The following is a 27,631-nucleotide window of genomic DNA, read 5'->3' on the forward strand; positions in this document are numbered from 1 at the left end:
CCTATGGATAACAGGAAAAAAACTACTCCAGTGACCCGGCAAAAGGCGACATTTCAGTTTCCTTCTTGTATAACTTGCAGTGGCCACTAAAGGTGAATGATGGTATTACATGCAGCCAGCATCGGGCATTGCTGTAAGGAATGCTATGATACTACTGTGTGAACAGCGCCTGAGCTTCCTGTATGCCTATATCTGAAGTCAATATAATAAACGTGTTTCGACATCTTATTCCTGCTCCTTTTTTTTAACCAAACAATCGGTAACACAAAGTCTCTAGCAATTTACACTTTATTAAGTACTTACATTTTATGTCCATAATTACAACATTGAGCTGCAATAAAATATAGAGGGCAAAAAAAAAAAAAAAAAAACACACAAAAAGAGTCCAATAAAAGAAGCTTGTATCCAGACGGAGTTAATATTAACCCTCTCAAGGCAGGAGACAACTTTTGCTATTGTTTTCCATAGTGGTTATAGTTAAAATTCCAGCAGGGAAGAGCTGTACGTCAGTAGGATGAACATATATGGGAATTATATATAATATATACATAGTTCTGAATAACAATAATAATAACATTGGTCCACGTCCTATTCATCATAACAAATAGATTCTACAAGTCTGTAAAACATTAGTGTACACGTAAAATAGTTCACACTCAAGTATGAACATGCTTCATTGTATAAAGACACGTAGATCTCCCGTAGGTTCTGTGCGATGCAGGGGTTAACATGATCCAGGATATGTACCTTGAATTTGGGGATCATTCACTAAGAATAATACCCTTACAGGGGTTAAATTTTCAGGGGTTATTAAGACCTTAGAAAGTGATGACAAATTGCAAGATAGGCCGTAGTCAGGGAAATTGAGTTAGGATAGGTTTTTTTTCCCGGATAGACCGTAGTAGAAGGGCCTGGGCTCAGATAGGACATAGTTTGGGGAGGGGAGTCTGAGCTCAAATAGGTCATAGTAGGGGTGTCCGGAGATCAGATAGGTCATAGTAGGGGTGTCCGGAGATCAGATAGGTCATAGTAGGGGTGTCCGGAGATCAGATAGGTCATAGTAGGGGTGTCCGGAGATCAGATAGGTCATAGTAGGGGTGTCCGGGGATCAGATAGGTCATAGTAGGGGTGTCCGGAGATCAGATAGGTCATAGTAGGGGTGTCCGGAGATCAGATAGGTCATAGTAGGGGTGTCCGGAGATCAGATAGGTCATAGTAGGGGTGTCCGGAGATCAGATAGGTCATAGTAGGGGTGTCCGGAGATCAGATAGGTCATAGTAGGGGTGTCCGGAGATCAGATAGGTCATAGTAGGGGTGTCCGGAGATCAGATAGGTCATAGTAGGGGTGTCCGGAGATCAGATAGGTCATAGTAGGGGTGTCCGGAGATCAGATAGGTCATAGTAGGGGTGTCCGGAGATCAGATAGGTCATAGTAGGGGTGTCCGGAGATCAGATAGGTCATAGTAGGGGTGTCCGGAGATCAGATAGGTCATAGTAGGGGTGTCCGGAGATCAGATAGGTCATAGTAGGGGTGTCCGGAGCTCGGATAGGTCATAGAAGTGGGTGTCCGGAGATCAGATAGGTCATAGTATTTCTCCGTCCGCCCATTGTCGGCCTATGGGGGACACATGTACGGGCGTACATTCGTCCCGCTACGGTTGTGTGAATGTAGCCCTTTCAATGGTCAGATCTGTGGCGGGTCCTAGAAATCAGACCCCTACCAATCAAAAGGGGAGAATCTATCCTGGCAATTGGCCATCACTTTATTAGCTGTTTTCCACTAAAACTACCAATGATCTAGTCATAGGATCCAATCCATTACGGTTAACTAGAACAAAGTTGCAGTTCTTAGGGTCGACCACTAGGCAGGAAACATTGATTGACTTCCAGGCACTACGGCAGGAGCCAGCTGATCAGCAGGGGGTCTCACAACCAGACTCCCGGCCCCTCCCCCTATCGCTGATCTGATATTGATGAGCAATCTTATGGAAAGCTGTCATTTCAATAGAAAACCCCTTTAAGAGATGGAAAGATCCCAATTAAGAGAGATTATATTCCATCATGTTAATCCCAGCTGCTCATATTCACTGGAAATGTTTGAAACAATTGCTGTATAATATTAGAAAAGCATGAACAGCGCCACTGTAGTCTGAAGGCTGGAAGTGGTACTGCAGCTTTAAAAAGCAAATGTGACTCAATCCCTTTTAAGTCACTGCAAGTACCGAAAACAAGCCAAATACATGCGGGGCCGGGTCCCTCTGCAGATTGTGAAAAAACATAGCAATTGGGGATTATGGGAGTATTGGAAGGTTACAGTGGAGACGGAAATATATGAATTCTTCATGGTGTTCAGGTACAAATGCGCCAAAGTGCAGAACAAACAGCACCAGATGACCAAAAAAATTACTACATTTTTTGGGTTTTTGCTTTTTATGGCTCAGTTCACACACAGATAGCAGCTGGGTGTAGAGTAAGACATGGAAGTGTGTGGCACCTCAGGTTTAGTATCGGATGGCACTGGCTCAGGGGGTTTTGGGGGAGGTCACTTTATGGTTTTTCATTGGCGCCGCCAGAAATCGAGGTTTATTATATTTTATTATATTTGTATTCTGCAATAGCTGCGCGAAAGGGAATATCTGAGGATGGATGTAGCTCAGCCGCCAGTGGTGTTTGGTCTGGATGGACTGGAAACTGTAAATACGCTGCAGCCCAGTTTATGTCGGTTTGTATGCTGCAGTATAGTTTGTGGTGGTCGGTACGCCGCAGACCAATTCTTGGTGGTCTGTATGCCGCAGCCCAGTTTGTGTTGGTCTGCATGAGGCAATCCAATTCTTAGTGGTCGGTACGCCGCAGCCCAATTCATGGTGGTCGGTACGCCGCAGCCCAATTCATGGTGGTCGGTACGCCGCAGCCCAATTCATGGTGGTCGGTACGCCCCAGCCCAGTTTCTGGTGGTCGGTACGCCCCAGCCCAGTTTCTGGTGGTCGGTACGCCCCAGCCCAATTCATGGTGGTCGGTACGCCCCAGCCCAATTCATGGTGGTCGGTACGCCCCAGCCCAATTCATGGTGGTCGGTACGCCCCAGCCCAATTCATGGTGGTCGGTACGCCCCAGCCCAATTCATGGTGGTCGGTACGCCCCAGCCCAATTCATGGTGGTCGGTACGCCCCAGCCCAATTCATGGTGGTCGGTACGATGCAGCCCAATTCATGGTGGTCGGTACGCCGCAGCCCAATTCATGGTGGTCGGTACGCCGCAGCCCAATTCATGGTGGTCGGTACGCCCCAGCCCAATTCATGGTGGTCGGTACGATGCAGCCCAATTCATGGTGGTCGGTACGCCCCAGCCCAATTCATGGTGGTCGGTACGCCCCAGCCCAATTCATGGTGGTCGGTACGATGCAGCCCAATTCATGGTGGTCGGTACGCCGCAGCCCAATTCATGGTGGTCGGTACGCCGCAGCCCAATTCATGGAGGTCGGTACGCCCCAGCCCAATTCATGGTGGTCGGTACGCCCCAGCCCAATTCATGGTGGTCGGTACGATGCAGCCCAATTCATGGTGGTCGGTACGCCCCAGCCCAATTCATGGTGGTCGGTACGCCCCAGCCCAATTCATGGTGGTCGGTACGATGCAGCCCAATTCATGGTGGTCGGTACGCCGCAGCCCAATTCATGGTGGTCGGTACGCCGCAGCCCAATTCATGGTGGTCGGTACGCCGCAGCCCAATTCATGGTGGTCGGTACGCCGCAGCCCAGCCCATGGTCTGGTGGCAGGGAGGAGTGGATGTAGACATAACCCAATTCTTTACTTTATCTACACACAGGGGGCATCTGTGGCCTTTGTTATAGGAGGCCATAGGGGAAGGGGCTACCAGCAAGTCACCTAGGCCGACTAGATGCGGATAGAAATACGGAGCAGACTTTTGTCCATGGTGAAGGATCGGTAAGCAACGACAGCTGGATGCTACGAGGTCTGTACACATGAAATATTCAATGCCCCCAGTACTCGGAGGGCCGGTATATGGCACTGGACCCCTAAGGGCAGCTCTGCTCCCGGACACTTGGGCCTCGCATTATAGAGATATTTCGCACCTAAAGACCCCTGCTTGCTAATTGGGGAAGTCACAAAACACAATTTAAGGGCACATTATATATCACACAGTGCAGAATGAGGGTAAAAAAACATCCATCAACCTACTGCAAAACGGGTATGTTACACATAGCAGGAGACGGGGAGGGGGACCTTCGGGGGGCACCATCAGGCATTCTAAAATCTATAGGTGCAAATTAATCTTTAATCCATTCCATCTTTTTGTGATAGCTGTGAGGTCCCTTAAATGTGATCCTGGTGAGACAATGGGGCACAGACTATTTCGCTCATATCAAGGCTACCAGCTGCTGCCACTAGGGAGGGGGATCTGTGTAAAGTTACAATTCAGGTCATCAACAAGAGACGTATACAGAATAGCTCCCTCTAGTGGCAGCAGATAGCGGCGATTGAGACAAGTAGCATCATAGCCTTATCAAGTAGAGAAGAAAAAGCTATAGATTATTTATGCCAGGCTTTATGGCTGCACCCCCCTCAGACGAGGAAGAAGCTAGGGGGCAAGTATAATTGTACGTACCCTTAAAGGGGTATTACACAATGTACTTATTGCCATTCCTTAGGAGAATTTGATTCATGGTAGTCTGAGACCCGTCACTTCTGTCATCGGTTTGCAGTGCTGTGGCACTTTTCGTTTTTAGCATAGCGCCATGCATTATATAATGGCTGGGCGTGGTATTGCAGCTCAGCTTCATTGAGCTGCGAATGATCATATGACCAATGGATGTGATATTACAAACCTTATTAGAAGTCCTCAACTTCCTCGATCAGCTGATCAACAGATGTCGGGGCTGATCCGATATTGATCAGCTATTCTAAAAATAGGTGATCAATAAATAAAAACTGCAACACCCCTTTAAGATACGTCAAATGCCTATACATGAATAACCCTAGCGTATCCTACTACTGCATACAAATCAAATAAAACCAGTGCCATAGCAAGTAGAAAATGTCAATTTCCTACTAAAATTAACAAAAAAAAACCACAAAAAAAACTTCCATCATGTTGTCATAAACCCAATTAAGTAAGATCCATTATGGTCCTGACTTGAGTCACCAATCTGGGAAAGCTGGGTGTCTTATTCTGTAACTGCAAATATATTGTTGGTCACCCAGCTTTCCCAAATACAGAAAAAAATATGTATTTAGTAGATTTATAATAACATGATAAATGTAAGTGGGAATGAGAATAAGTCAAGGGCTTCGGTTTACTGCTGATAGGTTCTGTTTTTGGGTGAACGGCTATAAATTATGCATTTCTGGGATACTGTACATCCTGTAGGATGCGCTATGTGTAGCACAGAGCAACAGAGAACATTGAACAGAGCACTGTAGGTAAGATACTGTAAGTTGTGATGGGCCATTCCTTAAAAGGGGGTATCCAGCAGAGGGCTGTAAAACCTGAAAACCCCTTTCAAGCGGACCTTTCATCACAGAAGGGGATTGCCATTCTGTAGGGGATGCTACACAGAATCAGGTTCTGGTTGCGGAGATATCAGTCCCAGTTTCTGACCATTATAATCCTTTCCACTGTCAGAGAGGAGGAGCTGGAGCAGAGGAGGAAGGCAGCTCCCTACCAGAATCTTCTCTCTGACAGTGGAGAGGATCATAATGGTCAGATACTGGGACTGATATCTCAACAGCCGTGGGGGCTAGAAATAAAATTCACAGTGCTCCTGAATCTGTGAAAGAGCCCCTACATGATGGTTGGTTAATCTTCATGGGTGGGAGAAGATGAAAGGTCCACTTCAAAGCACTTTGTGTTATGCCAAGTAGAGTGCGTGGATGGTAACAAAGCTTCATTTTTGCTAGAATGTTTCTTTTGCGCAGTGTTCTCCAACTTGTGGCTCTCCAGCTCTTGCAAACCACAGCTATCAGGGCATGATGGGAGTTGTAGTTTTAGAAGAGCTGCAGGTTGGAGGTCACCACTTTAAGGGTTGAGGCACAGCATATAGAAATACAAAGTGTCACTCCTCAGCCATGTTCTAATCACACACGGACAACGTTACCTGTCTAACGCCAGAGACACCTCTAGGCAAGCGAGGATCGGAGAGATGTTTAAATACTTCATAGGTAGAGGGTGCAAACTATTTAAATATGTCTATGTACTACACAGTTACTATGACACCCGATGGCGAGGAGGTCTCATGCTTCGGAGATCTCGGACTTGCTGAGCGCTATGGCAAGCTCCAGGTCCTCCTGCTCCTGCTCCTTTAGCCTCTGTAGCCTCTCCTTCTCTTCCCGCTCGCTCTCCCTTTTGGCCCATTCGATCATATCGTCCTCAGACTGGTACTGCAGATTTCAAGAGAGACATTCACTGGCTGAGCAAAAAAAAATTTATCAGTGAAGGAGGGAGAATTTCTCCTTTAAGCAAGACAAGAGCGGGTACAGAGATGGGTGCACGGATGGGCGATCAGGTGGGTGCTGGTGTAAAGAGGGTGGCAGTCACAGGACAGACACATCAATGAAGAGATGGAGGAGAACAATGGATTCACATAAAAGAATCAGAAAGATCATCACTTAAAGGGATTGTCCATCTCAAGATATCAACAGTCTACCCATAGGATTGGTCATCACTACCTGGTCAGTGGCGCACAATGTGACGCCATGTGGCCGCCGTGCGGCCGTGTGTATCATCTATATCCGATTCTTATATATTTAGTGCTTTGTTATGATGTCATCTGTAACCAGTGTGCATTAAAATGTACGGAAGAAATTCACAGAATCTAAGAGAGACCCCTTAAAGGGACAATGTGCCAAACTTATACCCCAGTAAACCAGTAGCCCCCTCAGGTAGGGGATGAAATGTCCTCTCCAGAATCCCCTCCAGCGCACCAGTTAACTTCAAGTGAAACAAAAGTTTTGGTACAATATTAAAGATAAGAATCTCATCTTTTCAGATTGAGGTTCCATGAGCTACAGAATTGAGAGATAAAGGCAGTAACTAGATCTTTATCTGCAGCTCAGAGACATCTTTTTACCCGTCTGTATCTCTGATGCTGTAAATCACAAAACCACAAGCCTGATATGATCTGAAAGATGAGATTCTTATCTATGAACCATAGAACTGATGATATGGACTCTCCCCCCTGCAGCCTCTAAACTTGACTCATCTCAGACAAAATCTGACTCTTCTCTGCTCATATACATGGGACTCTTTTTTTTAATATAATTAAACAGTCGAGATTTCACATGGAAAATGGACATTTCATACCTTACCAGAAGGGGGTGCTAGTTTAACAGGGGTAAAATCTGGTGACTGAGAGACACCGGTGTAGACAGCCATACTTGTATCCAAAACATGTACAGATCACCATCAGATTATCGACTGGTCAACAGGATAGTATTAGAGAACACATGCCCGCTCTAATATTTTCAGTAATGAAAAATTAAAGGTGTTGTCCAGGTGTTCTGCCCGAAACCCGGCTGCAGCAGTAACACAGAGCCAACAGCTGCAGCAGGTACACAGAGCCAATAGCTTCTAGCTCAGTGTGCCTAAGTTTACATGGCACAGATTGTTTTGGGTCTGGATGTAACCCCCCCCAAAGATCAATTATTGATGGGCTAACCTTCAGGACTAGAGATGAGCAGACCCTATGTTTAAATTGGGGCTCACCGCCATGGCTATCATTGGCCGGAGGACACCTCTGGTCAGTCATAGCTATGGCTAGTAGTTAGGGGTGTAAATTTGCTGGATTGGCTGTTTGGCAACCAATAAGTCCGGGTCAGGTGGCCGAACGCTAAACCTGAATGCCTGGTCCACTCATCTCTACTCAGGACAGGTTATTCCAAACCAATCCCTTTAAGATAAATAATCATCACTATGGTCCTGCTGTACCAGTGATTGAGGGAGATCATCTAATGAGCAAGATGAATTAAAGGGATATTCCCATTACAGCAAATTAATGTTATTGTTTGTATGATAAAAAGTTCTACAATTTTCCAAATCACTTTCTGCATCAATTCCTTGTGGTTTTCTGGATCTCTGCTTGCTGTCATTCTACAGAAATCTTCTATGTTTATTTCCAGTGGACAGAAATCTGACTATGGTCACACAGGTGCACGGCTCGTTAGTATCGCAGACAGTAATTAGAGCCGTGCACCTGTGTGACCAGGGTCAGATTTCTGTCCGCTAGAAATAAACATAGAAGCTTTCTATGGAATGGCAGCAAGCAGAGATTTTGACAACCACAAGGAATTGATACAAAGTATATTGGAAAATTGTATAGCTTTTTATCATACAAACAATAACATTAATTTGATGTAATGGGAATATCCCTTTAATCTGAGCCGTAGGACTAATAGGGACCAAGATTCAGTTTATCGCCCACCCAGCAGCCGTAACCCCCCTGCGTCCTAGAGTTATCACTAGACAAAGCTGTGCAGGATAATACAATCAGCAGGAAAAAAAATCAACAAAAAGACATCATTGGTATTTTGTATTTTACTTCAAATCAATAAAAGAACAGTACACGAGGTAAGTGACAATAAAATACAGAAGGGCACCCATCATACACACACAGCGCCTCCCGGTGGAGGGTTACAGTCCTGACAGCTCCGGGGCTCACATCGTACTTACAGTGTTAAAGCTACTAAGACTCGTGGCCTCGCCGGACCCTTTGTGGGCTGTGAACGGGTCAGACTCCACCTCGCTGGGGAAGCTGAGATTGAATGCCTGGAATGGGTCTCCTTGCTTGAACAAGTCCTCTGGCTTGGAGGGAGGCCTCTGGCCTAAGGGGAGAAAGCAGGACAGCACATTCCTATCAGTCCTATCCAACATCTACCCCATGGCGTCTACACATGTAGGAACAAGGCAAATACACAGACTGACCGCAAATACTTGGGATGAGCAAGTTATCTAGACTGATGATGTCTTGGAAGGAAGGAGATATTTAAAGAGAACCTGTCATCAGATTTTACCCCACTAAACTACTATACTAGGGGATGAAAAGTCCTTTCTAGAATTCCCTCTGTTATGTGATATCTCACCTGTTAGGCAAATATGACTCTTCTCAACCCATTTGCACTCCAGACGGCCCTTTAATCTCATCTTTCAAATCACACCAGGCTGACAGCTACAGAACCAGTGATACCGGCAGCTAAAGACATAGTACGCAATACAAGCTGCAGATACAGATCCAGTTCCCGACTATTTTTTACCTGCCTGTAGGTCCAGTTCTTCAGCTCACGGGACCACAAGCTACAAGTGATCTGAGGGCTTGTGTGTAGGTCCTAGGGAACAATGGAGGGTGACACTAACCCTGCAGCCACTAGACTGGACCCATCTAATGTGCAGACGAGGTGAGAAGAGTCAGATTTGCCTTTGGGCGAGAATATTATTTAAATTTTTTTAGGTAAATGGATGAAAATTCACATAAAGAGAAAGGAAATGTCACACCCTACCTGGGGGCAGCAGGCTTAGAGGGGTAAAACCTGGTGACAGGTTCCCTTTAAAGGGATTTTATTGCTCTTCCTTGTGGTCTATTGACTTTTCCAGGACTGCTGTGACATTTTACGGAATGGCGGATCCTAAAAGTCCCAGTTCATAGAAGACTGTTGTGGTCCCCTGATAACTCAAGGTTAGACCCCGAACCATCGTTTATGGATCTGGATGTATTTGGCGATAAAAACTCTTCAACCTCCATCGGATTGGACAGAGATTTCCATATCCCCTTAACCCTAACCCCTAGTATTTGGATCCCTAATGACCTGATATTAATGGATCAATCCCATGGATGATACATAATTAGGAAACTTTTATAAAAGCTGCTGGAAAGCCTCGTCCTACAATGGACATTTCTAAGGATAGGTGATGAATCACCATAACAATCCCAGGGCTGGCACTCTGCATGCCCCCTCTCCATACTTACCTGGTGGGGGTGGACACGGTCGAGTGGGAGTTCCAGTTTTCGGAGGTAATGCGGGTGGAGTGTCTGTCTGTAATGACTCGGCTTCCAAGTTGTTCTTTTTTAGTGTCTCTTTCGGGGGCAGCGTGCCATCAAAGGAGTCTGTGCTGCTGGTCTGAGGAGGCACAGAGCATGAAAGGGTTAATGTCCCCTAGTACCAGGGTTACTACATGAGGGGAGCACATGCAGGTGCACTACATCTATGGATGTACCTGCAGCCATGAGACCCAAGGAAGGTCATAGCCGACCTTATGAGTGAATGAGAAAGTAAAAAAATCCCTTCATAGTATCATAGTTTATACGGTTGAAAAAAGACACATGTCCATCAAGCTCAACCAAGGAAGGAAGGGATTGGATGAGGAAGGGATTTAGGGGAAATAATTCTATATAACATAACCATCAATGTTATTTAGGTGTAAAAAGGCATCTAGACCCTTCTTGAAGCTCTCTGCTGTCCCTGCTGTGACCAGCGCCTGAGCTCGGCTATTCCACAGAGTGACAGTTCTCATAGTAAAGAAGCCCTTGATTTCTCCAGACGGAGACAGTGCCCCCTCGTCAGGAGCAACAAATCTCCATAATGGTTCATAGAAAGAAGCTACTAAGCAGGGAAGACCTTTCTACGAGAACATACACTATAAGTCTTAAAGAGGTTCTTCCACTAAAGACACTAACCCCATCCCCTGAATTACTGGGGGTCCGACTGCAGGGACACTACGTGCTATGGGATTGGAGCAGCGGTGCACTTGTGTGACCATCACACAATAATGGGGATTCACATAATATTAGAGAATGGACAAAGGAAACACAATGCTACACTTCTATGGTCCAGCAGTAGGACCCCCAGCAGTCAGACACTTATCCCCTATATCTTTAATAGATAAACCCCTTTGTACTCACTGACTCTTGTGGCAGAGAGCTGCACGGTTGCTTCAAAGCAACAAGAGAGGGGTAAAGATTCCAGTTATTGTTGAATTTTACTTCTTGGCTGGTTGTATTTTTGATTAAATATATTCCACCTTAGAAAATCTCAGCATTTTACTGCAAACTTATCAAACTATTAGACCCACTTATCACTTCTGATGTGAGTAGTAGTGTGGACATTAAAAGACACAACGCGGAACAGAAATTACCTTGCAAAGTGCACTGAAGTCCGCAAATCCGCTGCTGATCATCTCATTCCCGAAGACCGAAGCAAAAGGGTCGTCGTTCCCTGTTTTAATATAAAATTCAAAGAATAGATTGTAAAGTCGCATGAAGTAAAATGCTTATTTTTGGCACAAAAATTGGATAAAATATTATTGGTTATGAAAACGTTTGTTAAGATTATTGTTAGTAGCTGCAGGACGGTAAGATAAGGATTTATAATCCAGGACTGTAGCTGCAGGGATGTCCTCACACTGCTGTGCTCTGTGCAGACAGTGTTGAAGAGCGGTATAATCATAGTGCATTATGTAATGCGTTCACTGTGTGGATCTGAGCATCTTAGCAACCAGCTGAATCACTCCAAGACCCACATTTACAAACCAAAAAGTAAGGGGCGAGTAGAATATTTCTATGTGCATTGGATACCTGGCTCTGGTGTAGACAAGGAAATAGTAATAGCTAATAACTTACCTGCCTCAGTGCTCGCTGGGACAAAGGTACCACCAGGAGCGAAGGGGTCATTGGTCTTTGCAGTTTCGTTCTATAACAAAGTACATTTGCAATTATAACAAGAACATGAATGAGGCAAAATACTCTGACTGTAAAGAAGCCTTTCCTATACTGATGAATAAGTCATTCTGCATCACATTATTAGGGGTGGTACCAGGATTTGTCGTTACCCCCTATCCGCAGGATCTGACTGATTTCTCATTAATGTAGAAGGTAGGTCAGACATGCATCATGTTGCTCCATTCACTACCATAGGTACATTGGATATTGCTGAGCATAGCGCTCCACTATCTCCAGCACTCACATTCACTGTCTATTAGGCTGCTGGAGACACCCAAGTGCTGTGCTCAGAAACTTCTAGCACTCCCATAGAGACGTACCGAGGCCAAGGTGCTGTCAGCCAACGGCGCTGAAAAAGGATCCGCTTTGAAAGAAGCAAACGGATCCTCGGTTGAAGAAGAAAAGGGATCCGCTTTGGAGGAGGAGAAAGGGTCGGCCTTTTCTACTTTTGAAGAGGAGAAAGGATCCGATGTTTCAGCTTTTGCAGATGGGAAAGGTTCTACGCTTGATGAAGAAAATGGATCGGCTTTTGTGGATGGGAAAGGATCCGCTGAAGGTTGTTTGAAGAACGCATCAGACGCGAAAGGATCCGAGTCTTTGAAAGGATCGCCTCCAAATGGATCTGCAGGTAAAGGAGCGACATGTAATACTGCGGGGACCTCATGCAATCACGAGAACAGGGCGCCATGTGTGCCCGCTGCTCCACTCACTTCTGGGGTGGTGAGGAGCAAACAGGGCACCAGCCTGGTATACACGCACATCACCACACAGGGGCGCCCCATTCTCATCACTGTTTGGGTTCAAGTAGCTGGACCCCCCATGCAAGTATTCAGCTTAGTGTGATAGAGATAAACACAGTGACGACATTTACACATTCACTACTACTTATTTACTAGCACATTGTGTTGGGATGTATCCACACATGCGCCCAACAATGCATTTCATTTGTTGGTCCATTGGTGCATTCTGTTCATATTACAGGCAGTCCCCGGGTTACGTACAAGATATATTTTACAATTATATATTTTACAATTGTAGATCCAGACAAAAAAAAAATTTTGGCCCCAGTGACAATTAGAGTTTAAACATTTTTTGCTGTAATGGGACCAAGGATTATCAATAAAGCTTCGTTACAGACACCTTACAGCTGATCATTGCATCCTGGGACTATAGTAACATCCAGAGAGGTCACCAGAGGTCAGAGGGGTCTGTCTGTAACTATGGGTTGTCTGTAAGTCTGGTGTCCTTAAGTAGGGGACCGCCTGTATACATTTAGTAAAGAGTGGTACCTGTCATTTACTATCATTTTACACGGGGCAGTATTCACACTATGCATTTAGCAATGTATTTCGCCTATGATTCATTAACATACTGTGCTGGAAAGTATTCACATTATGCATTTAATAATGTGTTTAGTTTGGGATTCGCCAGCACGCCGTGTTGGGAGGTATTCACACTATGGGGGAGATTTGTCACTGCTTTCTGGCGTAGAAGAAGTGAAATAATTAGTATTGCTAATACGCCAGGTTACAATTGCAAATACGCCCGATGGAGGCAGCAGGCATGGGGCGTTCCGTACTTTTGTTTACTGGTTTTTATGCAATACTACGCCAGGTCAAATGTCTGAACAGTTTTTTAAACGATTATGATGTTTTAATGGAATTGCCGTAGCTCCTGCAACATTTTTTCTACTTCACTACTCACCTGTTTTACCAAACGGATCATCTTTGAAGGGATCATCTGCAGGGAAAAAGATAAGGAGATCACTCTGAGGTTAAAGGGAACCTGTCACCAGATTTAACCCCACTAAACTACCACCATCCCCAGGTAGGGTATTCTGTATTTTACATAACAACAAGCCTGAAAAATGAGATTCTTTAATATGACACCATTAGCATGCTTCTAGGTGCTATAGAATCTGAAGTGACACTCCCCCAGCAGCCTCTAAAATTGACTTGTCTCCGATAAAATAGGACTCTTCTCTGCTCATTGTTACAAGACTTTGGATGAGGGAAACAGGTGAGATTTCACATAAAAGAGGGAATTTCAGACCCAAGAAGTTTCAATCATTACTATCACTAGCTAATAACGCTATTAGTTACAATTTTTTTTTTGGGGGGGGGGGGGAGAGGGAGTTGAGCCATCATAAATCAGTTAAAAAAATAAAAACACAACTTACTTCCAACAAAGGGGTCGCTCTGGAAGAAGTCCAGCCCTGTTTCCGGGACGGCCTGTGTGGTGGATGAATTCTGCTGAGCATCAAAGGGATCTACGTGGAACGTTATTTCCTGAAACAAAGACAAACATTTGCATAATCCGCTTCATTCTGTCCTGGGGGCATCACGTGTTGTTTGGATTCTGAATGTTATTAAAAATTCTGACAGATCTGAGAAGTAAAATGACTGCTGAACGGAATAAAACCAGATTTTGAGCCAGAATCCCACACCGCCTTATGATGAGCTTCCTGCTGCTAGAATTAGCCATTTTTATTTATTCATTTTGCTGGTTTTTTAAAAATAATTTTATAAAGCCCCCGCTTATAGGGAGACATTTTCACAGAACTGAATGTGGGAAATCCGCAGCAGGATACTGGCAATCAATGTGATCTGCATTTTACAGTGGATCGGGCGCCGGGTGTGCAGTTACCCAAAAGCCCCTTTTCCACTGGATCTATTGGGTCGGCTCACTTTGGAACGGTTTGTCTTGGATGAGGGACAATTTTTTTTTAGCTTTTTCTATGTATATAGCACCGCCTTCCCCTCTAATCACCAGAGCGGAGGAGCTTCCACATGTGACACTAAAGTTGCGCTATGGATAACTTGGTACCTAGTTTGGAGCTACTGAAAGAAACCAGGGCAGGAGAACCCAAAGCAATTCCGCTCCGTGGACTGGAAAAGCGCCTTAAAGGAACCAAGTTAGCAAGTTACCTTCTATCTACATTGGGGGTCATTTACTAAGGGACGATTCGCGTTTTCCCGACGTGTTACCCGAATATTTCCGATTTTGCGCCGATTTCCCCTGAATGGCCCCGGGATTTTGGCGCACACGATCGGATTGTGGCGCATTGGCATGCACGTGACGGAAATCGGGGGGCGTGGCCGAACTAAAACGCGACGGATTCGGAAAAACTGCATTTAAAACAAAAAATCTGTCGCGGAGCTTGCACTTACCTTCACTCAGCCCGGCTCGGTGAACTCCAGTGCGTTCCGATGCTTTTCAGCGCAGCAGCGCCACCTGGTGGACGGCGGAGGAACTACCTTAATGAATCCCGGCCGGACCCGAATCCAGCGCAGAGACCGCTCCGCTGGATCGCGAATGGACCGGGTAAGTAAATCTGCAATCTTCGGATTTAACGGATGACTATTATTCTCCAAAATACCCTTAAATCTGGCTAAAATTCTTTTCTCAAAAACGACTACAAGATAATTATCCAAATTTGCCCCCAAAGTTCTTCCGGCCTATTTTTAGAACTCTATTCAATCTAACCACCATCCCGTTTGGCCAAACCGTAGCCAAAACAAACCCAGCCAAAAAAAAGTAGTATTCGCAACAACAGTATTATAATCCATTTGTATCATCTCGCTACAAACATTAAAGGAATGAAGTCTCCGGAAAAAAATGCAAACGTGATGGGCCCTTCCCGCCGAGCTTTTCAGAGTTGTATAGGTGCAGCAGCTGGTTAAGCCTGTGTCCTGCTGCTGCACTATATTCTACGGAAATACGGACACAACATTCCGCTATCTCCGGGACTTCTAATCACCTTCCATGTGAGTTCTGCAGATACAGGCAGTCCCTGGGTTACGTACAAGATAGGGTCCGGATAAGTGAAGGCTCCGGTCATCCCCCCTCCTCACCTTGTCTTCTTCAGGTGCTGGTGCACTGGGGGTGTCCTCCTTATCTTCCCCGTCACTCCCTGAGGTATGGGTGATTTCTGGGCTGCTCCTCGCCTGTGATATTAATGCAGATAGTGAATATTCAAGACAGCAATCACATAGCCCCATACACACAACACTCTGCCTCACGCACCGGAGAGCTTTGGCTCTGGTTTTCTGGCTGGGCTGAGTGTTCATCCTCGGCAGTTTCATGGAGGTTTGCCGGCTCGCTGCTGCAGTTACTGAGGCTGGAGTGGTCCCCTGTGCCATTGACCATGGGCAGGTCCACGTGATGGCGCCAGCTGATATGGAACTGATCATCTATGTGGTTCTCTGTCGGCTTTATCTCTTGTAGTTTGGCCTAGAAAGAAGACAATTCTATAGAACCACCTACATGAAACTAGCGGTCTGCTCCGATTTCCCCAGGATTCTTTGGGTCGGTACAATCACAGATTAAATGTATTAAAACCTATATACATTAAAAAATGTAAACCCTTTGTGCAAAAAAACAAAAAACAAAAACAACAAACAACACTTTACGTTTCGCCATATTCCGACGCCAATAACTTCTTCCTGCTTTGGTGTACAGAGCTGTGTAAGGGGTCATGTTTTGTAGGGCAGGCTAATTTTTTCGTTACTACCATTTTGGGGGTTGTATAACCTGTATTGATAACTTTCTATTAACCTTTTTATGTTGGCGATTCCCACATTTGGAAGCTATTTTTCTGTTACAAAAATTTTCTGAAAAAACATTTTATAAACCACTGCCCTAAGGTACTTTTCCCCTAGGGGGTCTGATCGTATCTATAATACGCTGTAATATTGCTATTTTGCAGAAATGGCTCTGGAGCAGGTCTGCAGAATTAGCAAACCCCCTAGCATTTAATGGGTCAATACTTGCATTCAGCATCAGAACTGATCGCAGGTGTTGGCTGCATATTGCCCATGAGCCCTCTCCATACCTGTAACCTACATCATGTGTCATTAAGGAAATGTATTTATACACAGATCCTTGGTTCTAGAGAATAAAGTGGATCATAATGTGAATCTAGACTGTAAGCTCTTGTGTCACTTCCTCATCCTCATAGACTGTAAGCTCTTGTGTCACTTCCTCATCCTCATAGACTGTAAGCTCTTGTGTCACCCCCTCATCCTCATAGACTGTAAGCTCTTGTGTCACCCCCTCATCCTCATAGACTGTAAGCTCTTGTGTCACTTCCTCATCCTCATGGACTGTAAGCTCTTGTGTCACCCTCATCCTCATGGACTGTAAGCTCGTGTCACCCCCTCATCCTCATAGACTGTAAGCTCTTGTGTCACCCCCTCCTCCTCATAGACTGTAAGCTCTTGTGTCACCCCCTCATCCTCATAGACTGTAAGCTCTTGTGTCACCCCCTCATCCTCATAGACTGTAAGCTCTTGTGTCACCACCTCATCCTCATAGACTGTAAGCTCTTGTGTCACCCCCTCATCCTCATAGACTGTAAGCTCTTGTGTCACCCCCTCATCCTCATAGACTGTAAGCTCTTGTGTCACTCCCTCATCCTCATAGACTGTAAGCTCTTGTGTCACCCCCTCATCCTCATAGACTGTAAGCTCTTGTGTCACTCCCTCATCCTCAGACTGTAAGCTCTTGTGTCACCCCCTCATCCTCATAGACTGTAAGCTCTTGTGTCACCCCCTCATCCTCATACACTGTAAGCTCTTGTGTCACCCCTCATCCTCATAGACTGTAAGCTCTTGTGATCAGGGCCCTCACTCCTATTGTGCCATATGACTGTTTGTACTCTGTAATCTAATATACAGGCAGTCCCCGGGTTACATACAAGATAGGGTCTGAAGGTTTGTTCTTAAGTTGAATTTGTATGTAAGTCGGAACTGTATATTTTATCATTGTAACCCCAGCCAGAACTTTTTTGGTCTCTGTGACAATTGGATTTTAAAAATGTTGGGTTGTCATAAGAACCAGGAATAACAATAAAGCTTCATTACAGACACCTGTGATAACTGTTACAGCTGTTTATTGTAGCCTAGGACTAAAGTACAATAAATTACACATATCCAGTGGTCCGTTTGTAACTAGGGGTCGTATTCAAGTAGGGGAGCGCCTGTATTTGTATGTCCCTATGATTTGTAAACTGCGATGGAATATGATGGCGCTATAGATATAAAGATTATTATTAATCAACAACAGCTTATGTTTAAAGGGGTCGTCCGGGTCCAGCAAGGCTCCTCTAGTAACCCCTGCACTGTGTTGGTGTACAGAGCCAGCAGCGACTTGGGATTCATAGTAAGACCCCCTAGACACTGACCTACCTACCTACCTACCTACAACCAGCCATGCAGAGGAGCACAGAGCTTGCCCCTTACTAGACAACCCTTAGAGATTTACTATCACCTGCTCCAAAGATCACTGAATTATTCATGTCTCACAGTCGCCGCTTAAAATAGCATAACCCAAATTTCTGCAAACTGAAACGCGTTTCCTCCAAATAGAAGAGAAACCTCTTACTAAGCGTAACTCCTCCTTGCAGTCCAGCAGCTGCTGCTCCAGCGGTGTGAGCCGCTCCTTCCCCTGCTGCAGCTTCTCCTCCAGCTGCGCCGTCTCGTCCTGTAACCGGCTCAGCTCCTCCTTGGCTTTGCTCACTTCCTCTTCGTAATTGGAAATCTGCGTCTCCTGGCTGGACGCCTCCGTCTGCAAACACGTGATCTAGATAGACGGGAGGGGGGATACGAGAGGGGGTGTGAGTTTAGAGCACAATCTGCATTTTTGGTAATCAAACGTCAAATTTTTCTAAGATTGTCTGGCAGATTTCACCTCTGCGTGTAGCCGCGCCAATGCAGTTTGATAATGGTAGGTGGTGGCTCCTGCTCGCTGGGGCTTGTGGCTTTGAAGACAACCTAGATATCTGGCTGCATGCTGATCTATACGAAGAAGAGCCTATATGCCTAGAGGACCGCCCCTAGAGCAGCCCAGGACCGCCCCTAGAGCAGCCCAGGACCGCCCCTAAAGCAGCCCAGGACCGCCCCTAGAGCAGCCCAGGACCGCCCCTAGAGCAGAACAGCCTATACGTCTAGACACAGTCTATTTTAGGGACTGTCACTTATGACTGGGCAAGACAGAGCAGAGATGTGCCTCCAATATATAAAACAATAGAAACCGGTCTATAGGGGGCGCTACTACAATACAGAATGCCAGGATCAAGCCACTAGCAACCAGCATTGCAAATTTTTGAGAAATGAAAGTAGTAGTTGGCAGCGGCGTCACCCTGGCACGTACCAGCTTGGTCTCCTCCGCGCACTTCAGCCGCAGTTCCTGTAACTGGCTCTCCAGTTTGGCCTTCTCCTCATCCAGCCCGGCCAGGACTTCCTCCATCTCCTGCTTCTGAGCCTGGAGCTTCTGCAGGTTGACGCTCTCGCGCTCCACCTCATCCTGCAGATCCTGGAAAACACAACAATCGCTGCCTCAAATATCCTGAGAGCGCAAAGTAGTGCATACACCAAACTACAAGTAACCTGGAGCCCCCAAATGTGATCCCCCGCTGGAAGCATCAACTAGTTTAATGGAAGTCTACCCACAGTCACTGTGACGTCTTGTAACCAGGCCAATGATCTTCAGTCCAGGATTGTAGCTGGACATGAAGCATTGGAGTGCACTGGTGTTTGAGATCTCTTGATCTGGAGTTATTCTGTCCACCATGGTAGGGGTCTGGACGGAATTGTCCCTGTTTTTTTGCCGCCTTCTGGATCAACATGGTATAAATTAACAGGTTGGACTGATATCCATAAAGACAGCAGAGCTCTCTCTCTCTCTGCTCTGAGTAGTAGCTGTTACGAGCTTCTGGTTACATATTACAGCAGAGGAGAGGAGTATTCTATGAACACAGCACAGATCTCTGCTCTGAGTAGTAGCTGTAGTGGGCTTCTGGTAACATATTAAAGAGAACCCGTCATGCAAAATAACCCCCTAAACTAAATATATTTTCATAAACTGCCATTAGAGAGCATTGCCTCTATCCCTTCATATATATACTCGTGTCTGTACAGCTTTCCTCTCTGCAGTCTCGGTCTGTGAATTTGCAGTCCTCTGTGAACTGGTAGGTAGGTGACCTAGCTGCTCTGACTCGCCTCCCCCTTCCCTCCCATAGACTTCTATGTAATCAGACACTTCGGGGAGCTTTTGTCTTCTGGCTAGCAAGCTGGAATTCAGCTGAGACTTCCGGGTGTATTAGGAGGGAGGCCAGTAACTGCCAATGTAAGAGGAGAAGGAAGCATTTCCCTCTGTATTACTGATGCAGTTTGTTATTAACCATTTAATTAGAGGTCGTCCACTTTCCGAAAATTATTGATATTTCTGTGTAATGAAAAGTTAAACAATTATCCAATATACTTTCTGTATCAGTTCCTCACGGTATTCTAGATCTCTGCTTGCTGTCATTCTAGGAATGCCTTCACATTTGGCATTTTGACACATGCATTTTCATATTACAGGCAGTCCCCGGGTTACATACTAGATAGGTTCCATAGGTTTGTTCTTAAGTTGAATTTGTATGCAAGTCGAAACTGTATATTTTATAATTGTAGATCCAGAGAATTTTTTGTTCCCCCAGTGACAATTGGAATTTCAAAATTTTTTGCTGTAATGGGACCAAGGATTATCAATAAAGCTTCATTACAGACACCTTACAGCTGATCATTGCAGCCTGGGACTATAGTAACATCCAGAGGCTTCACCAGAGGGCACAGGGGGCAGAGAGGTCCGTCTGTAACTAGGGGTCGTCTGTTAGCCGGGTCTCCTTAAGTAGGGGACCGCCTGTACTATGTGTTTGGATGCTTTGAGAGCATTTTATTCATTGCTGTAAGTGTAAGCAGCTGTGATGTGATGTTTCTAAAGCTGCTTACACTTCCAGCTATAAAGAAAAACACTATCGAAGCCTCCAACGCACGGTAACATGAAAACACATGTGTTTTGATGCACCAACGTGTGAATGCCCATGGATGAACTCCGGTCCTTGGTCATGTGATGTCACACAGATGCACGACTCGTTAAATCGGATCTGTGTCTTATAATGAGCCGTGCACCTGTGTGACATCACATGACCAGGGATATAAGGAGCAGTGCACCTATGTGACATCATATGACCAGGGATACAACAAGCTATGCACCTATCTGATGTCACATTACCAGTCATATAACGAGCCATGCACCTGTGTGACATCACATGGACAGGGATATAACGAGCCGTTGCACCTGCATGACATCACATGACCAGGGATATAACGAGCCATATATCTGTGTGACATCACATGACCTGGGATATAACGAGCCATATACCTGTGTGACATCACATGACCTGGGATATAACGAGCCATATACCTGTGTGACATCACATGACCTGGGATATAACGAGCCATATACCTGTGTGACATCACATGATGACCAGGGACCATTATTTATCCACAGGAAGTAATCAATGAAGCTTCATATAGAATGACAGCAAGCAGAGATCTAGAGAAGCCTGAAGAACTGACACAAAGTATATAGGAAAATTGCATACCATATTTGCTGAAAGTGAACACAGATACAGTCAGATACAGGTTTTATTATTCCCCCATCCTGGCTTCCAGGAATTACCCCGAATTTTACTAATTCTAGACTGTCCCCAGAGCCAGGAGATGATAGATGGCGAATCCCTCGGGAATCTTACATCTGTGTCTCTTGTTCTTTAGTGGAGGTTCAAAATGTTGACTATTATCCAATGCCTTCACTTTAGGATAGGTCATCAATATCATAAGGGTGGGGGGTCCAACACCCACCAATCAGCAAAATGTCATGAATGTCTAAGGGGGAAATATTCTATCAACAGAGTTTGCAATAGCCCTGTAGATTACCAATACTCGGGCACCTCACCCCCTTCCATGCCCGGGGCTATGCCCTGTGTGTACATGTAGTAGCTGAACTTTGTCTTTGTATCGTAACTGGAGCAGAAAATTGCAAGCAGCTTCAGACATTGAGGGATTTGGGGACCATTCTCATGTGGATACAAATATATATATAGCCAGACCCTCTGTTATTCTTCCAGGAAATGTACGGATGAGTGCACAATGGGTGATCAAATCTTATTAAAGGGAGTGTCAGTGGACAATCAGGGGCATAGATCGGCTGTAGGGGAAGGTCTGTGCTGTAAGATTGCAGATACATAGTGATGGACTCCGTGTATTACATTACATATATAGGTCAGATGAAGGTGAAGGAGGCCGATGGCTGTGCCGGGCCCCACGTATACATCAATGGTCTTAGTGGAGGCTGACATAGCCGTATCTGGGGTGTAATTATTGGAATCTACACATCTCTCATAATTCCATAGCAATATACACGGCCAAGAATGGATGCACCATCCCATCAGACTATGATGACGATGATGATGAATGAATCATTCGATGTAGCAGAGCCGAGTTTGTAAAATGCAAATATTCTGCGACTTTACATAGGACTGCTGATTAAACGGCGTTTCGCAAACTTAACTCTGCTACATCAGACTGGTGTCATGTGTTCAGGCAGACTCCTGGGGGAAGAAGTAAGTAATAAAAGTATTCATTATTAATATGGAGAAGTCTGGGCGAGGAAGAATGAAGGGCAGGAAAAAGTTAATGGATACTTTGTAAGTTACTGGATCTCCTCGCTCCATGGTTATGCTGGGACTTGCAGTTCTTAGGTTGTAACATTCTAGAATTTTGCATGTTATCCCATTCCCATGACCTATAACGGCATCAGTTATGGCTTTCACCCACCTGGATCTCACTTGTTCTCTTCGTCACCGTCTCTTCCTTCTCCTTCAGTTCTTGCTCCACGTTGGTCTTCTCCCTAGAAGACCAGCAAACCATACAGGAATATCTGAAGACATCGGAGACAGCGGGCATGCTGATCCAGCCCCCCAAACCGGAGTCCCACTTCAGGTACATGGTGCTGGAACGTCTAGGGCCTAAGGGAGCGTTAAAACCAACGCCTCATTGTGGAGGAACGCTCGGGAGAATGGGAAAAGCAATAGGAGGAGGGAGAAGCCGGAGAAATCAATGAAATAGTCCGCGATGAGCTCACTGTTGCTAAGGAGAAAGCAGCAAATGCTCAATGCCGAGGGTCCGGGTGGGAGGGGAAGCAACAGACGGCAAGCCTGGCCTTTAACTCTCTGTAGTCGGGTGACTAACAAACCCACGGATGCCGGAGGAACACAGCAAGGACCGGCAGGGGGGAGGCCATCGATTGGGAATTGTACATTATAGAAGGATGACACCTGCTGACAGCAGATTGAGTCACGGATAAGATTTATTCTGCTTAATTTACCCGCCGGGACCCCATTTACACCGCCGGCTGTGGCCACCAGAGCAATTACATGTCTATGCAATTCAGGTCCCATCTAACAAGGCAGCAACGCTGCAGACGGGGGAGGAGATTCTCAATCACAGGTCTATTAATAGATGAGATCCCCTCATGGGGGCAGGTTACTCGCTGGTCACATTGTAATGCCGAGGAAGAGTCCAACGTATAACCGTACAGCCCTGAGAGGGGATCGGACATGCTGACATCTAATAGCCCCATCCTTCTGATATCTGATTGGCAGGGGCACCAGGTAATAGATCGAGAGATCAATGTTTTGATTGACGGGGGTCCAAGGATGGGTGATCAATAAAACATAATCCTGAATCACCCTATAAAAGGGATCGCACACTTCCAGCAACTGATATTGTGTAGTGAATAGATCTCTGCTTGCTGTCATTCCACAGGAAGTCTCATTGTTAACCTTCCTGTGGATAAATCGCAGAGCCAGGTCATGTGACGTCACACAGGTGAACGACTCGTTATATAACTGGTCATGTGATATCACACAGGTGCACAGCTCTGATTACACTCAGATACTATCAAGCTGTGCACCAGCTTGACTTCACATGACCAGGGATATAATGAGCCGTGCACTTGTATGACATCACATGACCAGGGATATAAGGACCTGTGCACCAGTGTGACATCACATGACTAGGGATATAAGGACCTGTGCACCTGTGTGACATCACATGACCAGGGATATAAGGACCTGTGCACCTGTGTGACATCACATGACTGGGGATATAAGGACCTGTGCACCAGCTTGACTTCACATGACCAGGGATATAATGAGCCGTGCACTTGTATGACATCACATGACCAGGGATATAAGGACCTGTGCACCTGTGTGACATCACATGACCAGGAATATAATGAGCTGTGCACCTGTGTGACATCACATGACCGGGGATATATTAAGCCTTGCACCAAGCCAACTTTTCATTACACAAAGAATACCAATTATTTGCTGAAAGTGGACAATCCCTGAAAGTGAATGAAGCCATGCTGCTGTGTCCAGCATAGTGGAGGCCAAAAGAGATAAACAACAATAGGGGGTCCTACATATCCCCCTTGTTCTCAGTATGGCTTCGAGCAGCGCTGCGTAATCTGTAGGCGCTATATAAATAAAGAATTATTATTATTATGGTGGGGTCCAATGAGTCGGACCCTAGCAATCACAATGCATGATCTGTCCAATCACTGACATGAGAAGACAATTACAAGGAGAGCTGAACATTGTGGTTAAACAGCTTCTTACACAGAGACGTCTCAATGGTCACAGCCACATCCCCCAATTACCATTGTAGTCGGGGTCAGGGTCGCTGTGCCTTTGAGGTTTTACAAAAGCATGCATTTTTTGACCGGTTTTACCATTTTCTTAATTAAAACGGGTCAACGCATGAGTTGACTCCTTAGAAACGGACCAAAACGGGTTCAAATTGCCACGTGTGACCGCAGCCTCACTGATCGATGGGGGTCCGAGTCTCGATGGAGTGACAAACCTCAAAATGATTGTACCAACTAGCTGCACATGCGCTGCCGTCCCATTCATTCTCAAAGCAAAACAGACTCCAGCAGCCGAATTCTATAGACGGAGGCGTGTACAGAGGATAGCGACACTCAGGCCAATACTCGGGGTCCCAATGGCCCAGATAATACTTAAAGGGGCATTTCCATTACAGCAAATTAATGTCATTCTTTTTATGATAAAAAAATGATACAATTTTCCAATATACTTTCTGTATCAATTCCTTACAGTTTTCTAGATCTCTGCTTGCTGTCATTCTATGGAAAGCTTCTATGTTTACTATGAGTGGACAGAAATCTAAACATGGACAGACGGCTCGTTATATCGCACAGCTCTGATTACTTTATGTGATACTAACGAGCCATGCACCGTTAGTAGAATGACAGCAAGCAGAGATCTAGAAAGCTGTGAGGAATTGATACAGAAAGGTTATTGGAAAAATTGTATAACTTTTTATCATAAAAGCAATAAAAATAATTTGCTGAAATGGGAACACCCCTTTAATAAGAAATGGTTATTGTTTTAAATAGGTTTAAATTGCTTTAAAGGAACTCTACCACCGTACAAATTATCTTATATTTGTTATCCATGGTCTCCTTCCTCCTAAAAGCAACTTCTAAAATTATGCTAATGTGCCTGAAAGCCTCTGGGTGGTGTCACCAAAGCCCCTCCATGCTGTAACTTAACAGGCTGTTACAATGTCTCGCCCTCCCCCACCTCGCTCAGGGTGTGGCACATGTGGCGTTTTGAACCCTTTTTAGTCCGTTTCTTAATTAAGATAATTGGGAAAAACTGTTTAACTGATGCGTTTAACGGACTGCTTAAAAACGGGTTCAAAATGGCACGTGTGCCACCACTCTCCGCACTTCCCCCACTTACTCTGCCCGATGTAATCTCACAGAGTGGGAGACAGTGTAACAGCCCGTGAAGCCAGAGCACACATGGGCTCCGGTAACTCCCCCCACAGCACCTAACTAATTAGAATAATTTTAAAAGCAGATTTTAGAAAGAAAGAGGCCATGGGTAACACATATAAGAAGATACCACAGTCCCGTGCCTGGATCTATGAGTAATGTCCCTGGTTTATCAGGATGGATTTTGATGGAAGATTTCCTTCAGCCTAAACATGTATGTTCTCCTCTCCACTGAACCCCATTATATTGCCCCTATAATGTCTTACCTGCGCCTTTGAGCAAAACACTTTACAGACATAAAACCAACCCTACACAGTCCACACTCACCCCTGGTGGTCGGCTGCACACCGGCACGGCGACTTCAGGCAATCTGTTAGCGCACGCAGCATGGTAATAGAGGTCAGCGCTCATATTCTCGCCTCATTTGGGACCAAAACATAATTAAACGAGAAAGCGATTAGACGTGTGCAGCGCTGGAGTACACCGGAGGCCGCCTCCCCCGCTCCTCCGAAGACTCATAATCCTTCGGAGATTTTGTTACAACGTGCGGATGGAATAATCAGCAGGAAAAATCAAAAGATGGAAGGGTTAATGAGTCCTGGGGAAGCAGCCATATTGGGGGTTGTAAGTCCGTCCTCCGCTTTCCTCAGTGGGTTTATCAAGGGCGAGGTGGAAGTGAATATAACAATGCGGAGCGACACAGGTTAATTGTTACGTTACACCCGAGGGACCCCGACATAAATAGCAGCCGAGTGTTAACCCTGTAGTAGTAGGGACAGGTACAGAGCGTACGCACAGCGTTCACTACATACGCGCCATTTATTATGTGACACCCAAACCCATCTATTATATACAGCGAGAGTCACAAGTCCCAGGACTATCTTTTATTTCAGAAACTAAAGTGAAAATGTCATATCGGATCCCCCCCAGAAAGTAAGGGGCACCCTTTAGGCCGTGTCCAGGGCATGGCCGCCATCTTGGATCAAGGGCAAGTTTTTTTTTCATTGGAAAGGCGGTCATGTCACATATTAAATTATCAATTGCCGCAATCAGATCCATAAAAGATCTTACGGTTCATAAATTTTAAGAACGTAACAACTGGGAACGTTCCCTGTGATGCACAGCTATGTGACATGTTGTCCCTGGTGCTGAGCACAGAGCTGAAGGCGCTTGACCCAACTGTTATAAATCCGCTTGAGCGAGTAGAGCAGGTCCTAGTCAGAACCATTTTTCACGGAACGCTCATAGACTATGGGGAAGATTTATGAGAAGAGTCTGAGAGCAGAACCATTCTAGTTGCCCATAGCAACCAATCAGAGCTCAGCTTACATTATCCCAGCTGTTTACAAAATGAAAGCTGAGCTCTGATTGGTTGCCATGACAAACTAGTACAGTTTTATTCTTCATTAAATGTCCGTGAAAACAGATGTCAGACTGAAGTAAATAGTTTATTAAAAAAGAACATTAGGCCAATTTTGCTCACGTTGGGTGCGCAGATAGCCCAACACTGTATTTGTCGCTGTATATGCCGGAAATGATCATGGCCTATACATGAAACGTGTCAATAGGCCTGACACTATCCAGGATGGGGTCCATTTGTCCCCTGCCGGGCCACTATACATCAGAACAACAGATGGTGCCATAAAAAGACATCCAATAAAAAAAACCTGACGTTTAATCTTCTCTCACCGGAACGACGCATGTTCTCCTATAACAATAGAGCGGCATCCATCAAAGATAAATGTCAAAAAAAAAAAAACTACAAACCCTCCTGTACAAATGGATGTGACAAAAGCTAAAAAGTGACAGCAGCAAATTCTACGGGAAAATGACAGGACGCAGAAAGCCTTAGTGACAGCGCGGAGAGCAGCAGATAGCTCCACTTTTATTTTTAGCGACCATCGCTGGATGCCTCATGCGGTTTTTTTCCAACACAATATACGCGGACAGATTGTTATTGTGACACATCAATGGGTGACAGCTGCTGTGCGCCTATTGTCACCTACATGTAACGAGGAATCATCATCCGGGTTATCTGCAGCCACAAAACAACTTTCAATCATGAAGAGAAACATATTTTTTTGGATTTAATGCATATGGCCGCTTAATAGATCTATATAATACTCATATACATTATATGATCTAGCGGGAGGATGATGTCTCCCATATACTACTCACAGAAAGAGGAGATTCTGGTCCAAAACGCACTTA

At 45.3% G+C, this 27,631-nt stretch overlaps 1 protein-coding gene across 2 annotated transcripts in view; it reads right to left on the reverse strand.

The window, feature by feature from the left end:
- Nucleotides 1-270: 270 nt before the first annotated feature.
- Nucleotides 271-27,631, reverse strand: part of EPS15 (epidermal growth factor receptor pathway substrate 15) — a 65,016-nt gene continuing 37,655 nt past the window's right edge. For both annotated transcript variants that reach the window (XM_072127239.1, XM_072127238.1), the window contains 13 exons: nucleotides 22,390-22,462; nucleotides 18,878-19,039; nucleotides 18,110-18,307; nucleotides 15,752-15,958; nucleotides 15,580-15,672; nucleotides 13,905-14,013; nucleotides 13,430-13,465; nucleotides 12,046-12,347; nucleotides 11,627-11,696; nucleotides 11,143-11,222; nucleotides 9,977-10,127; nucleotides 8,686-8,837; nucleotides 271-6,398 (listed from right to left, as the gene is read on the reverse strand). In XM_072127239.1, coding sequence (XP_071983340.1) covers nucleotides 6,252-6,398; nucleotides 8,686-8,837; nucleotides 9,977-10,127; nucleotides 11,143-11,222; nucleotides 11,627-11,696; nucleotides 12,046-12,347; nucleotides 13,430-13,465; nucleotides 13,905-14,013; nucleotides 15,580-15,672; nucleotides 15,752-15,958; nucleotides 18,110-18,307; nucleotides 18,878-19,039; nucleotides 22,390-22,462 — 1,780 coding nt within the window. In that variant the 3' untranslated portion in view covers nucleotides 271-6,251. The remainder of the gene's footprint in view (nucleotides 6,399-8,685; nucleotides 8,838-9,976; nucleotides 10,128-11,142; nucleotides 11,223-11,626; nucleotides 11,697-12,045; nucleotides 12,348-13,429; nucleotides 13,466-13,904; nucleotides 14,014-15,579; nucleotides 15,673-15,751; nucleotides 15,959-18,109; nucleotides 18,308-18,877; nucleotides 19,040-22,389; nucleotides 22,463-27,631) is intronic.

This window comes from Engystomops pustulosus, chromosome 10, assembly GCF_040894005.1.
Source record: "Engystomops pustulosus chromosome 10, aEngPut4.maternal, whole genome shotgun sequence".
Taxonomy (NCBI): domain Eukaryota; kingdom Metazoa; phylum Chordata; class Amphibia; order Anura; family Leptodactylidae; genus Engystomops; species Engystomops pustulosus.